This window comes from Gymnogyps californianus, chromosome 29, assembly GCF_018139145.2.
Source record: "Gymnogyps californianus isolate 813 chromosome 29, ASM1813914v2, whole genome shotgun sequence".
Taxonomy (NCBI): Eukaryota; Metazoa; Chordata; class Aves; order Accipitriformes; family Cathartidae; genus Gymnogyps; species Gymnogyps californianus.
This window is the reverse complement of record NC_059499.1, coordinates 495,897-510,922: the sequence shown is the minus strand read 5'-3', so window position 1 is coordinate 510,922 and position 15,026 is coordinate 495,897. Positions and strand designations below refer to the sequence as shown.

The 15,026-nt window shown below is 50.9% G+C and overlaps 2 protein-coding genes across 6 annotated transcripts; one reads left to right on the top strand and one right to left on the bottom strand.

Annotated features, from left to right (window-relative positions):
* Positions 1-111: 111 nt before the first annotated feature.
* Positions 112-8,145, bottom strand: CCT3 (chaperonin containing TCP1 subunit 3). Of its 2 annotated transcripts, XM_050912377.1 has the most exons (14): positions 8,066-8,145; positions 6,646-6,707; positions 6,099-6,149; positions 5,940-6,002; positions 5,244-5,340; positions 4,736-4,853; positions 4,360-4,546; positions 3,793-3,942; positions 3,198-3,330; positions 2,658-2,739; positions 2,351-2,531; positions 1,812-2,057; positions 1,101-1,232; positions 112-335 (listed from the first exon to the last, which is right to left on the bottom strand). In XM_050912377.1, exons 1-14 carry the CDS (start codon positions 8,094-8,096, stop codon positions 231-233), a joined length of 1,638 nt encoding a protein of 545 aa, XP_050768334.1. In that variant the 5' UTR covers positions 8,097-8,145; the 3' UTR covers positions 112-230. The 2 variants fall into 2 exon arrangements, with proteins under 2 accessions (XP_050768334.1, XP_050768336.1); XM_050912379.1 differs by lacking the exons at positions 5,940-6,002; positions 6,099-6,149.
* Positions 8,146-9,895: 1,750 nt separating this feature from the next.
* On the top strand, positions 9,896-14,674 carry SSR2 (signal sequence receptor subunit 2). 4 transcript variants are annotated; one of them, XM_050912314.1, is made up of 6 exons: positions 9,896-10,183; positions 11,922-12,076; positions 12,699-12,797; positions 13,178-13,286; positions 13,452-13,529; positions 13,846-14,674. In XM_050912314.1, exons 1-6 carry the CDS (start codon positions 10,172-10,174, stop codon positions 13,954-13,956), a joined length of 564 nt encoding a protein of 187 aa, XP_050768271.1. In that variant the 5' UTR covers positions 9,896-10,171; the 3' UTR covers positions 13,957-14,674. The 4 variants fall into 4 exon arrangements, with proteins under 4 accessions (XP_050768271.1, XP_050768272.1, XP_050768273.1 ...); XM_050912315.1 differs by having other exon boundaries at positions 9,897-10,211; XM_050912316.1 differs by lacking the exon at positions 9,896-10,183 and adding an exon at positions 10,772-10,828.
* Positions 14,675-15,026: the final 352 nt, after the last annotated feature.

Below are 15,026 nucleotides of genomic sequence, written 5' to 3'. Positions count from 1 at the left end.
AGAGACTTAAATTAAGCATCAGAATCCACACCCAGAGCAGGGGCACCTACACGACGCACCAGCCCCTTCCCCACCTTCGTGGGGATTTTTCCCCCCCACCCCACCCCTCCCCACAGACTTCAGACCACCTTTTCCCCAGCTCAGCCTCAGGCCAGGGTCGCTTCATCGAGCTCTTTCCCGTAGTCGAGCGCGAGGTGCCTGGTTCTTCCCAGCGGTGACTCGAACCCCTCTTATTCCTGGACTGCCTCGGGCGCAGCGGGCTGCTTGCTTTGATCATCGCCCTTCTTTTTGTGCCCCGAAACAATGTCATCAATGCGGAGGAGGAGAACCGCAGTCTGGGGAGAAATCCCGTACCCAGGTCTAGTCAGGAGCTCATCCCCAAGAATAAATCCAATCTACCCGGCTTTCACACCAAAAGAACCATCGCCCTTTGATTAAACGATTCTCTCGGCGCAGCACGTGGCAACGCAGCGCCGCGGAAAGGACACGGCGCCCATCGAAGGCGGGCGGGAGCAGTCAGCGGCTCTGGCACCCAGCAGGGATGCCCCGTGGAAAAAGGGGACACCAATTATTTCTAGCTGACTGACAAGAAAAGGACACCAGCATCCCTTCCAGCAACCGCCTTCAATCAAACACCAGGGAGCGAACGCTCAAACTGGGATCTTTTAACAAGGGGAGGGCAGCTGATGCGAGGCCGCTCGGAAAATCCAAAGGGCAGAAGCTCCCAGGACCGCTAATTGGACTCCAGCACACTGCTGGCACTGCATTTCTCACTCACGGCTCTGGCTGTCACTCGGAGCAGCCCATCCTCGTGAGACTAACCAGTCCGCAACAGTTGTGCAGAAAAAGGTGGGATGAAACGTGACAAATTTGAGCCACAGGATTAAAAAAATCAACCCCTCTGAAAGCCCGAGGACGGGCTCCCAGGGGTGCCGCATCCCTCACCATCACACCTCCTGCGTGAGCGAGCTCAAACACCGGCACGCACCACGCTCGGTCCGCAGCGCTTACCCCAAACGGCCAAGCGCACAAGTAGTAACGTTCCCCTCTCCCGAGGGATACGCTACGGAGGCTTTTAAGCTTCCCTCCTCTCTCCTTACCTCTACCGCTGTTTTGTAGGTCTGCAATTTGACTGCTAGAGGCTCCCAGATCCCCAGGTCCTTCATGTCAACCAGGGCTCCGGTCTCACCATTCACTCCCCACGTCTGGCTGCCTTCTTGAGTGTGTTTTGCCTGTAAGCAGAAAAGAGAGGTCACCGCCGACAGAGTAAGACAGCAAATTCACCTTCTGGAAACTCAAAAGTGCCTGTGGGCTCAGGAGAATAGTAAAAGGTCATTAGAATTTTCTCAATTTTGGAGTTTATACAAGAGCACGTTACTGAGCACCACTTGAAACACTTAATTATATCAGAAGTTAGACTTGGAGGTATTCTCTCTCACGCCGTCCCATCTAATCTCAAAGGAAGATTTTGATTTTGTTCACCCTCAGGGTTTTGGTTGGTTTGTGTTTAAACTCTGGTACCTCAAACAAGCTATTTAATTCCATTTTCATGCTTCCGACCTTAGCACAAAACTTCCGTAAAAATGTCTGCAGCCCAGCTAATGCAAAAAAAACCCCCAACAACGGTCTTTCAATCACCTTCGACGGATCCGTTACTTCAACACAGGTTTCCCTTAACGTAAAAGCCGACTGCAGCTACTAAAAAGCTGCCCCCTCAACAGCACTGCTAGGGAAGCATGATCGATCCGAGGGGTAGGACACAGCAGGAAGGGGCTGAATCTCTTCACGCGACCCCAGGCCCCGCGCCTTACCCTGAGGGAGGTCAGCACACGGATGGTACTAGCGCCACAGTTCTGGATCAGCGTTCGGGGAATGACTTCCAGAGCTTGGGCTACTGCCCGGTAGGGCCACTGCTCCACACCCGTCATGCCTTTGGATTTCTCCGTCAGCGCGTGGGAAACGGCCATTTCGGTCGCTCCCCCGCCGGGCACCAGCTGCGGGTCGATGAGGACGTTGCGACACACCTGCATGGCATCCTGGAGGTTGCGCTCCACCTCCTGCAACAGGCATAAAAGCAACACGTTTCTCGGTCGCAGGGAACCGTAGCACGCCACGGTTTCAGCTGCGATGAATGCGCAGCTCCCAGTCTGCTGGGCCCGTTGCTCCGCAGCACACAAGTTTTGCCTTCAGCGAACGATACAGCCCACAAGACGGGAATTCTTTGTCGCTCCAGAACCCAGAGGAAACCTGCGCTTGCTTCATTCGCGCACAACAGCCGCTCAAAAGGAAGCGATGACTTACTGAGAAGGTGGCCAGGACAGGAGGGGAAGCAGAACACGTAATAACTTACTGCTAGGATCTCCTTGCTGGCTCCACGCAGAATGATAGTGCAAGCCTTGGGGTCTTTGCAATCAGTGATGAAGGCAAAATACTCATCTCCTATTTTTTTAACTTCAAAGAGCCTGGCTCCAGTTCCCACATCCTCCTCCCGCAGCTCATCTGTGCGACTCACGATGCGAGCTCCGCAGGCCCTGGCACACAAACAACGGTCGAGTTAGATGCTCACAAGTAAGAACCGGGGAGAAAGGGCGAGGTAAGAATGAAAACTCCATGCCACAGACAGCAGGAACGGGCTCCGGCGAGGAGACGGCGTTTACCTGGCGATCCTGTTGTTGTCTGTCTTTCTCACCCTGCGGATCGCGGTGATGTTGGCTCTCATCAGGTAGTGTTGGGCCAAGTCTGAAATCAGGTTTGTGCAATTTTATTGATGAATCAGGGGTATCGTGACAAACTTTATGCATCTTTCAAGTAAAAAGAGTCACGGAAAGAAAAACCTAAGTGTAGCTTCTTAAACCAAGCTGCAAGGCAAAATGGCAGTGCAGCTTTCCATGTCTGCTAGGCTCATCCTCACTTCTATTTTGCTATTGTTTCCAAGTGCTGGAAAAGCAAAATGCTATTGTAAGTGTCCGCGTTCACAAGGCAACCTCAAGAACCAACTTCAATGCCTGCAATGTAGAACTATTTGCTAGCAAGCTAAAAAAACCAAAACAAAACCAGGGTCACGTTCAAAATCAGGTTTGTAGGGGGGGGTTGTGTTGTGGTTGGGGTTTTTTTTAAGTTACTGAACGGTGCATTTAACACAGCACGAACCTTACTAAGATTAATTCAACACAAAGAAGGATCACATGCGTTATTACCAGAAATTCCTTTTTCTGTGATGACCAGATCTGGCTTGACTCTCATCAGATCCTCGCAAATCTGCTGAATGTACTCTTCCTCCATCTGCAGGATGCGGGCAAAGTCTTCCTCCCGTGTTATTTCAATATCAGTCTGCACAGAAAGAGGTGTAAATATCTTACTGTACTCCTCCCAGCCCTTCACCGAGTTAGACACAGATCCTCTGGCTGGAGTGATCTTAACTCCCCCAATATTGCCTGGGGAACAGTTAAGGAGAACCACACAATGAAAAATACCGATCAAATAAACTGCGACACTGTGTCAGTTTAACATTAATTAAAGCACAGAAATATTTCTTTGACTCTTGACCGTCACTTAGATACACAAATCACTGTAGCTGAGCAAAAGCACTGTCACCTCAGTTATATTTTTCTACCTTTTTCTCCGGGGCATTGACCCCACAGCAGAATTAGCCTATACAAGCCAAAGGTCTCTGAAAGGCGGAACACGAAGAGAGCCTTTTGCCACTCGTGCTTTTAACTAGCTATCTGGATTTGTTCGCTTTACTAGTCTTAAATCGAAAGTTGCGGACATCTCTAATAGGACTCGCTTTACCTGGCTCTCTCCTTTCTTGTACTCTAGTGAACAATCCAGAAGGACAATGCGTGGATTCTTAATAACGCGCCGCATTCTGGGATGAGTTACGTCTTTATTCACCATGATTCCACGCAAAACACAGGAGTCTTCGCTAAAACCACCTGGAATCTGACAGACACAAGAAAGGGGGAAAACGAGGCAAGTTAGTCTACTCTACGAAGCCCTGTGTATCTGCGCTCCTGAAACTATCCATCCCGAGTACTGAAAAAGAAAAACTCTCCCAAGTAACCACGATGCATCCAGGTGACAATCCGAGTTAATTTTAAGAGCAGGCTGACTTAGATTAAGTAAAAAGCCGTGGAAGAACTTGAGAAACTGCTCGCATCCTATTGCCTGCCAACATGTGTTTGGAAGATGGAAATGGAAACAACTGCAAGGCTGATAGCACTGACTAAAATATCTTCAAGGGTTATGTTTGCGGACTGCAGATCAGCAGCACAAAATTCTTCCCGCTGCATCCTAGGAACAACTAGTTCAGAATGAGAAAGGGGCACGCAGATAAGAAACGGTTCAGGACATACTCACCTTTTCTACTTTTGCGTATTTTTTAATATCAATTTCCTTTCTGCCATTTTCTTCAAACTCCACAGTCTTAACAGCATCAAGAGCAATGCTACAGGCCAGGTCAGACCAGCGGTTTATTGCCTTGGTATTTATAGCACTCTTTATTATTTTAAGCATCATCTCTTTGTTGTTCACGTCCACTGGAGTGCTGACACAAAGGAAAAACCAAACGGTAAACTGAGTAACACTCCAAGCTACAATCTATTCATAATCCCATTGAGTCCTTCTCCAATTATATTAAGTTATATATTACTAACATGATTCCCTGAAGAATCACCTTTAAGCAGTACAGAAGCCCCATATCCCTTCTCTCTAACTCCCACCAGCCCATACTTACCCAATTTTCTTCAGAATGCTGATCATGTCATCCAGAGCCTTACGATAAGCCCCAATGATCACAGTCGGGTGCATCTGCTGTTCAAGGAAGTGTTCGGCAACAGAGAGCATCTCTCCGGCTTAAAAAAAAAACAAAACAAAACCCATCAGAATTCCCCAGATAAGTTAGTAGAACACTCAACAGTCAAGACAGAACAACAGCACACCAGACAAAAAGTATCTGCTATCCATGTAGAGAACTCTAATGTCATCTATACCTTTTTTTATACTTAACTGTGCTTATCTCAGGGAAAGAACACAACTTTCCGAAGCATGGAGCTGATCACCTCAGGGTCTAATGAACCTAGCATTCTCTTCCACAGTAAAAAAACCCAAAAGGATCAATTTTAGGATTGGTAAATAATGAATATCTGTCTCACTAAGGCACACTTACTGGGCTCTGATGAGCAAAAAGGGTGAACTTCAGCCTTAACTCTTTCTAAAAAGCATGTCTTATTCATTCTCCTTACCAAGGATAATTACAGATGTGGTCCCATCTCCAACTTCTTCATCCTGAGTACGGCTAATCTCTATCATTGATTTTGCAGCTGGATGCTGGACTTGAATCTGTACAGGAGCAAGGGGTATGTTTTTGTTCCAGAATCCTGAAGCTGAAACTTCTTGCATCGCTCAATGGAACAAATACCACACCTTTTAAACAATCAAAGGCATTCTGCCCAACTACAGCAAAGATTTTTCTTCCTTTTTGAGACCAAAAACAAGCCCTTGTCTTTCACAATATCGCGTCTCCCACAGTTTTTCAGGCATTACGATTTCTGTGATGTTATTTTAACAGCACTTGCACCAGAAAGACGACAATGATGTCTCGGTCTAATTATTTGGCATTGTAAAAGCAAGCATCTACTCATAAGGTTTTGATGCAAGTGATTAGAGCTACAATTACCATAGAATTTACATCCGTCTTGTAAAACCTCCATGAAAACTTACCACCCTGGGATCAAACCTACTTTTCTGAGGAGGAAAAGCGTTTACTGGAAATATTTAAATCCTCCCCAGTAAGCACCCTTCTTGGTACTGCTGTTTAGTACTCGCTGGCTCTCAAGACAGAAGACGAAATAACATAGATCCATTGGCAGCTACGTAACTGTGTCCTGGAAGATTCCGAGTCGCACGTTAAGCAAGACAATCCTTTAGGAGAAACTTACTTCTCTAAGAATAGCATTGCCATCATTGGTCATCACAATCCCACCCATGGGGTCCAAAAGCATCTGCAACCAAAAGATAAGCAATATTTGCACTGACCTATAGTATGCGTAGTGTTTCTAGTCAGCATGCAGCACAGGTATTTTGGCAAAAGTTCTTACCTTCATCATAGCTCTTGGTCCTAAACATGTTCGGATAATGTCAGCAATAGTCTAGGAGGAACAAAAGAAGTGAGGCAATACAGGAGGACATCAAAAAGTCTAAAAAAACCATAGTCTATATGAAACATGCAGCTACTACAAAATTGAAGTGACCCAATGACTCTGCAGTTGCTGAGATGCAGCAGAAGTTAGTAATTGTGTGGGAATGAGAACACCAGGATTGTAAGAGCACTGGCACCACACTAAAGCATTATCTAAATCAGATGTCAAAACTTATACGCTTTCAGATTTTGCAAAGAAAGAGGTTTTGGTGGGTTAAAGCCCTCCATGTTCAGTTACATTGCTCCTATTATTTTGACACTGAAAATTCATTTTCTATGCTGCTTCTACTCTGGATTCATACAGACTAGAGAAAACATGCTTCAGATCCAGTTTTCCCTCTTAAATATAAAAATACATACATATCTATGCATACACACATATACTAAAAAAAAAACAAAAAAAAACCTCCCAAGAATCAAAATAGCCTGACATGAGAATATGGTACCTTAGCAGCAGTGATGTTTCCAGTCTGGACTTTTCTTCCAGACTCACGTTTCATATTCTGACCTAAAGCACATAGGAAAAAAAAAAAAAAATTAAAACACAAACATAGCTTTAATCTGATCTGACTACGAAGTCCAAGACTGAAACAGTGACACTGACAATGCATCAAAGATACCCTCTCAGTCACACACACACGATATACGACCAGTTCTAAATTAAGAGTTTACAATATAAATACCACAGCCACTATAAGAAAGCATATTCATAGAAGAGCGTCAGTGAAAAACAACATTCCTTATTATAACAGAATTCCTTAATTAGCATCATAATTCAACTGAGACAAAACTTTGCAGCCCTGAAATACAACCTGTCCCCCCAAGATAATCAGACAGCGGTGTCTCACTAGAATCTGCAAGATCCCACAAAACCTAGGAACTGCTGCACAGTAATTTTCATTCGAAAAAAAGCTACAGATGTTCACACACAGTAAGCAGACGACCGGTTTAAAATTAAGTTTTATAGATCAGTGTTGCTCGGCCTTTGGCACATTAGGGTGACCAGCCATTGCTGTACCACAGGCTCACAACCATATCTGGGGACGAGCTGTCAGAAGGGCCTGCCCTAAAGAATCTGCAGGCTTGGCGTTGCTTTTCTTTTATTACAAGCCTAGACTGGAGGAGCACAGAGTTACTTCAGGAGTGGATGTTAGTGCATATAGATTTATAAGACAGAACAAAAGAAAGCAACAGTAAAAGCAGCGCCAAGAATAAGGTAAGCAGGCCTATAGCAAAGGGGACCCGGCTACAGCAACCTGCCTCTTGGGTTAATGGCGAACAGAGCAGATGGAGAGATGAGAATGAGAAAGCCAAGCAGAAAGGAACCGCTAGGCAAGTCTCACACTGGAGGGTGGCGAGAGAATCGCAAAGTGCAAGGGGTTCAAATGGGACAGCACAAAGCAACGTGCTGAGAAACACACGAGGAGAAATGCAGTTGAAAGAAGTCGAGATCTGCCAGGAAAGGTTTAAGGAGGAGCAGGGGCTCCGACGCCCGAGACCTCCCGCGAAGGGAGCAAAGTGGGGCCGCGAGTGGAGGAGCGGAGGGGAGGGCACGGCCCATCAGCACCGGGCAGAGGCTGTGGAGAAGCCTGCGGGGACTGAGAAGAGACAGTGAGGGGGCAGCTCAGGGCGTGCCGGGGGCGGGAGCCGGGGTCCAGCGGAACCCCCCGGAGGAGAGGGGGGGGCCCCCGGCCCGGCTGGGGGTCTGTGAGGGAGTGCCGGGCCGTGAGGGGGAACCAACATGGCGGCGGGGAAAGAGAGAAGGAGAGGGGGATCCCTCGCCTCGCCTCCCCTCCCCTCCCCTCCCCTCGCCCCCCAGCCCCGGGAGCCCCCCGGGAGGCCGGGCCGGCCGGCGGCGACACTCACTGAGCACGAGGACGGGGCGCGGGCCCATCATCGCGGCGGCGGCGGCGGCTCGAGCGCGGCACCCGGCGCGGAACCTTCTGGAGACAGAACTGCCGCTTCACCGTGCCGCGACACCCTACCCCGCCTCCCGCTCGCAACGGACCAATCCCGCCCCGCTCCGCGGGCCCGGCGTCCAATAAGAAGGGAGTGCTCCTCCTCCCCGGCGCTCACAGCAGGTTCGGTTGAGAAACGAGGCCCCAGCGCATGGGGCCGCGGCGAGTTGGGCGGAGCCGCGCGGTACTGCGCATGTGCGCGCTGCCGGCGCCGAGCGTACCGGACGCTGCCGGGGGGGGGGGGACGACGACTCACTGCACATACGCAAAGGGGGTGGAGGAGCAACCGTTGGGCGGTCGCATGGGGGACACTGTTCTCCCGCCCTCCCCGTTGCATCTGGAAGGCACCGGAGCCGGGATGCGACGGCTCCACGAGCGAGCTGGGAGGTGGATCGGGGTCTCTGAGAACCCTATGTGGAAGGGAAGTCCTCAGCGTCCACCCCCCTTCCCGTCAGGGCTTGTGGTCTCGCCCACCCCGCGCCGCGGCGCACCATGGGAGAGGCAGGCTGCCGCGAGGCATGCTGGGAGCGGTAGTTCCTGCGGCAGCGGCCGCCCCCGCCGCGGCCCCGCTACACCGCGGCCCCCTCGGGGGTCTCAGGGGCTGAAGCGGAGCTGCCTGGTGGGACCTGAGACCTCCCCAGTGCCCTGCAGGCTCTGGTGCCCCCGCCGAGCAGAGCTCCTCGGCCTGCACCTGTGAGGCATCCCCACAGCGGCCGTTTCTGTCACGCTGCACTCCGTCAGGCCCACCCAGTTCAGTGTTAATTACAGGAGAAGAGGGCACAGAAACAGCTCTGTTTGCCCTTTCACGGCCTGTGTGCCTAGGAAAGTTTCCAGCTCATCTGATTTTTCTTTTTCCCCTCAAATTGTTCTTCTCAATAACAAGGCTTTGTCTTCCTCTCTCATAGTTACCCGCTCTCCTCCAGCTCACGTGCACCCATCAACTGTTAGCCAGGAAGAGAAACACATAGAAGTAGTAGGTTGGATGCATTAACCTCTGATAACCAACTGCTGCTTGAGTAAGGTGCTTTGCAGAGAAATTGAAGCCTCCTCTTTGTAAAAAGCTCTTAAGTTTCTTAGGCCAAGGACAGGTATTTTCTCAGGGTTTGCGTGGTGGGGTCCTAGTCTGTCCTGGCCCTGCAGCAAACCCTGCTGAGGTGTGGGAGAGAGAAGCCCAGCCTATGGTTACACTGCCTCAGTGTCTGCTGATTTCAGCTGTGATGCTTTCCATAGTCTACAGCTTGGATAAGCTCTGTGTGGTTCAGCAGGGAAAGAAGAAAGTGGGTGTATGGAGAGCTGTTGGCAAAGGTTGGGAGTGGGGAACTTCGATAAAAGAAAGAGTATGAGGTGGTTCATGGAGCCAGCAGCTGGGGCCCTGAGAGGTGCATTCACGGGCTGCTCATTTCTGTGTGTGAGGAGGAATATGTGTACAGAGGCGTGGACTTGCGGCCCTTCTCCCATCAGAGGTCTGCAGGCAACTGCCTGAGAAACGTGGGAACAGGAGACCTCTCAAGGCTTCCTCCAGCGCTGAAAATCGGGCCCAGTGGCTTTCTGTTTTGTTACTGGTTTTGCAACATGGAGATCGGGCATTTCCTAATCTGTCGGAAACAGAAGGGTGGAGCCTCTCTGGCGTGGGGTTAGTTAAGCAGAGCGTCCCTAATACAGGAAGGTGTAGTTTGGGGGTCTGTGCGCTAGGAGAGACGTCCCACCTGATGTTTGAGGAATTTCACCCAGATCCTCCTCCCTGCTCTCATCCTCTTCTCCCTCATCGCTTTAGAGAGCCTCTATGCAGCTGGCAGCACTGGTGAGCTGGGCAGAGCTGCTGGCCGTCTTCATCTTAGGGGTGCTGCTGCTCCTTGTTGAAGTGCTCTTCCGAGCCATGGTGGTCATCGGGCTTCTGCTCTACGTGCTTGTCACTAACTGAAGGCAAAGTGGGGAGGACACCTCTTTTCCTCCCTTGTTCCCAGAGTTCTTCAAGAAGGAGATAAGAAGAGAATTGCAGCAACCTCAAGAACAGATGGAGAGAAATGTGAGCAGTAGTCAAAGGAAGAGGGGAGGTATGGCCGCCTTCTGGCTTCCTATGTTACATCCTTGCTTGGCAGCTTCGTTATCTTCTCTCCCAAAGCACTAATTTCAGCAATGGGCCTCCGGCAAACCCAAATCCCAGGTTCAGGCCACTTGTCCCCGTCTCCCTAAGGGAAAACTGAGTCCTGGCAAGGTGCATTCCTTCCGCCGCACCTGCCTGTCCTGCTGCGTATCAAAACCCCAGCGTCCCTGCCGCTCCACAACCTGCCGTGCTCGGGGCAGCTCCGCCGCAGGGCTTGGGGCCTTTCCCCTGGGGCTGCGGGGCCTTGGGTGGGGCAGGGGGCAGGGGGCAGCACTGTGTGTTGTCCCCCGGAGGGTTTATAAGCGGTATTTTTGGACTAAAAGCTGGTGTTTTGCAGACGCTTCTAGAAAAGTGGTTCAACCCTCTTGCCCCAGAGGGAAGCCCCGGAGCAGGAGGCAGGGCAGCGGCAGGAGGCGCGCTCTGCGCAGGCGCGGAGTCCCCCGCTGGCGAGCGGGCTAAGACTCCATTTCCCAGCATGCCGCGGGCTCCGCCGCTGAGGAGCCTCGTTCCGGTCCGCGGTCCTTCCGCCGCCGCTGCGCTGACTCGGCCTTCCGCTGGGCAGGGACGGTGAGGGGCCCGGGGCTCCGCGGGGAGGGAGGGACCGGGGGGGCGAGGGGGATCCGTGAAGGGAGGAGCTCGGTGCCGTGTCCCGGGTTTAGGGGGGTGGGGGTGGCTTGGGCGAGGGTTTTGAGGGGGTGCGAGGGCCCACGGGGTCTGCTGCTGCAGTGTGGGCGGCTGGGTCTCCCGCAGGCAGCAGTCGGTGAAACCGGGCGGTTCTTTGTTTTGCGTGGAGCGATCTGTCTGAGCTTGCCTGTGGGTCTCTGGGCTGTGTAGGAGCAGGCTAGGGTGGAAATGGCGGTGTGAAGACTGTAGCAGGGGAGCACTGCGGGGAAGGAAGGGTTCCCTGGCATAGGGGCTCTGCCATCTGAGCAGGTTTTGCATTTAAAAGCACTAACAAGCTTCCTAGTGGGTCGCGTACGCAGTGGCCGTGCGGTCCCCTTGTCCTCTCGGCAGGGATCCTGGGCTCAGGGAAACTGGGATACGTGGCCTGAAGCAGGGACTTCTGGCGACCAAAGGGCCGCTGGAGGGAGTCGGTGGTACCTCAGTGGCTGCAAATAGGAAAGAAGAACGGATGTTGGAAATGAGGAGCTAGTACTTTCTGAGAAGAACAGAGAATTTGATGGAGAGGAGAACTAGCTCTGTTGTGTAAGACGGTGCTGGAAAGCTGCCATGCTTCGCAACGGCAATTAACTGTTAATTGCCAAAGCTTTTGCTCTGAAAGTTACTGGAAGAGGCTTTGTGATCTGAGACCTTTGCCAATTACTGAGGTGTGATAAAGGGCTGTGATACTTGCTGGGGCTTTGAAAAGGGAGAAAACCATCGTCTTTTCTTCCATGCCTGCTGATCTGGGACGCTGCTGTGCCATTTCTTACATCCTTGCAGGAAAGTGTACAAGTATTTCAGGGGCAGCTGCAGAGTTGTGTGGAGCCAGGGTAATTTTCTGCCAGCTTGTGATAATCCTTTATCAATCTTGCTGTGAAGTATACAGCTGTTCATGTCTCGCTACACATGGATGCCCAAATTGTCTTGTTTAGTTGTCCTGTTTGTGTTCTCCTCGCAATTAAATTATCAATGACGTTCCATTTTCTTTTGCTTCTAGATGAAGCTCCCGATTCTCGCTGTGTTCGCCCTCTTTTACGTGGCCCACTGTGAGGAAGGCGCCAGGCTCCTGGCCTCCAAATCTCTGTTAAACAGATATGCAGTGGAGGGCAAGGACTTGACTTTGCAGTACAACATCTACAACGTTGGCTCCAGGTAAGCCTTGTCCAGGCTTCTGATACTGACCAGGAGCAAACGTGTACGTGCGTGTGTCTGCACAGACTATTTCTGGGCTCCACGATGTACTGACCAGCAGCAAACGTTACGTGCGTGTGTCTGCACAGACTATTTCTGGGCTCCACGATGTGCTGTTACCGTTGCTCCCCCTCACTCTGAGCTTACCAGCACTGCTTGAAGGTTTGGCCCTGCAGTTTGCCTTTTTCTTCCCATTCTGTTGTCCCTGCTTTCACCGTTCCCTGCTTTCACCTTATGGCTGCTCTAACTGTTGGGCCAGCATGGTGTAGTTACTTTTGTGTCTTGTGACACTCTGCTCCCCATGCACGCAGCCTCCCTTTCTTGGCTTTGTGAGCTCTTTTTCACATCGTTTCCTCTTTTTTGCAGTTCCTCTCAGCTTTGCCTTCCTCTTTCTGCACTCTCCCTGTAATACACCTCGACTCTCCTCCCCATCTTCCGTTGGTGACTTTTAATGTTTCAAATATCAGTTCTTCCAGCTGCTGAATTGTCAGTAAGGAACTGTCATCCCTCTTTGGTGCAGTCCCCCGTGAGTAGAATGCCAAGTCTAAGATTCTCTTCTCATCCCTTTCTTTGTTGCATTTAGTGCTGCTTTAGATGTGGAGCTGTCGGACGATTCTTTCCCCCCAGAAGATTTTGGCATTGTCTCTGGGATGCTCAACGTCAAGTGGGACAGGATCGCTCCGTATCTTTTCATGTTTTGAAATTCCTCCCGACACTCCTTACTCCTAAGCGTCCTGTAGCTCTCCTGTCTTCATTCGTTGTCACTGAAATTCCAGCGTGCCAGACCCTGGGCAGGGTGCTGAATGCACACCTCTGCTCTCCTTGAAGGTGCTGTGTAAAAAATCTTCCTTGCAAAGAGGGCCAGGTCCCTGTGCAATTCATCTGCCTGGGAAAGAGGAGCAGCTGGATCGGCCTTGGATGGGTCTGGATGTCTGTAACCACAGGGGACTCGGATCTGTCAGCAGGACTGACTTTTCCACCTGGTTCGAGGTTCTTCTTTACCCATCTCCTCACTTTTCTTCCTTTGAAATGCAACTATTTTCCTTAACTTACGGCTCTCAGAGCGAGTAATGTCTCCCACACTGTGGTTCTGCGGCCTCTCAAAGCTGGTTACTTCAACTTCACCTCCGCTACCATCACATACCTGGCACAGGAGGGTGGACAGGTTGTGGTGAGTTGACTATTTGTAGGATCCTTGCCCAAATCACACAGCAGATACACCTGACTGTGCTCTTCGAGCTGCGTGTTAGGGGATGATGCACGTCCCTGCACTCTTCTACTGCTTGCAAGAAGGAAAGGTGGCAAATACTATCGTTTTTCCCCCTCCTTTTTTCAGGTTGGTTTCACTAGTGCTCCTGGGCAGGGAGGAATCTTGGCTCAGCGTGAGTTTGACAGGAGGTTCTCCCCTCACTTTGTAAGTACCTTTCAATTGGTAATTGAAATTGCACCGCAGCAACTGTGCAACCCAGCACGGTGGCTTTTTGCCAGTTTGTGGTGTCTTTGGTTTGCGCTGCAGTCACCTGGAAAACTCCGACATGGATTGCAGTTAATCCGTATCAGTTGTCCACAAGAGTATCACAGAAAAAGCAAAGAGTTTTCATCCCAGCTGCCTCTGTGAAGGAGCTGGCACTGTGGGATTTGAGCCAGAAGCTTCGAGAGCAGAAGATCTGATGTCTGTAAGACTCATCTGCACATGATTTGTTTTGACTTCTAACAATTTCTTCTTCTAGCTGGACTGGGCAGCTTTTGGTGTGATGACTCTGCCCTCCATCGGGATCCCACTGCTCCTGTGGTACTCAAGCAAGAGAAAGTATGACACCCCCAAGACCAAAAAGAACTGAGCGAAGTCAAATGCCACCAGCACCCCAGAGCTCAGGAGAGAGCAAACATTAACCCGCCCAGAACAGCCGGTGTGTTGGCAGCAGCGGCAGTCACCCCCGCGAAGCGCTGCCCGGGCTATGCTTCAGCCTCGTCCGCGAGAGGGAATCAATCGCTTCAATGGCAGTGATGTGTTCTCTTCTACATTTGAAAAAAGAAACAAGCAAACAAAAAAAACCCCAACCGAAAATCCCACACCCCCTCGTCTGCATATTCGGAGCAGAGACCCCTCGCTCCGTTGCAGACGTAGTGCAGCTGTGATACGAACGTGTTAATGCCCGGAGGAGCTTGTCTGGGGGGTTGCAGCTCTGCAGTGTTTCTGACAGCTGTGCTGCCTTCCAGGCTGCGTTCAGCCAAACGGCCCTTTGCCTGCTGCCGTCTCCTCCAGCGTATTAAATCTCGGGGCCCCCTTCCTCCGAGTGCTGCCTGCCTTGCTGAAACGTCTGTGGGAAGGAGCTCTAGTGACAAAAACGGACTTCCTTTTGATAGAGGCTTGTTAGAGCTGCTGCTTTGCTAGGTGGGGCACGGGAGGTCCCTGTCAATGCTTGTTCTCTAGGAAGCCCCATTGTATTTTGGTGAGCAGTTAATTGCTGTGTTTCTGTTCTTTCTGGTTGCTCTGCTAAGGGTTGAGGTGTGTTGAGGTACTGAGGCTTTTGTAATAAAATGAACGCCATGACAGAAGCCTGCCTTTCTTTTACCAGGAAGTCCTGGAGGTGCCTGGCTGCCTTCAGAAGCAGCTAATGGGCATTAAAATAAATCACTATCAATAGAATAAATGGAAGAGGAAAAGAAGGGCCCAGAAGGCCTGGTACCTTGCACCAGCTTTCCTGATGCCTCCAAGCCCCAGTATAAGAGTTCTCTTCACAGCCATAAAGAAATGCTGCTGTGGTTGTGCGTTGGGCATCGATTCGTGCTTTTCCTGTGGGGGAGCTGGTGGCACAAGGAGGGCCTGCAAGCGATGAGCGGTGGTTGATTTCTGCCCTGAGCTTTGGGCAGGGAGGCAGGGGCTGTTCACAGACCGTGGCTGTGCCGT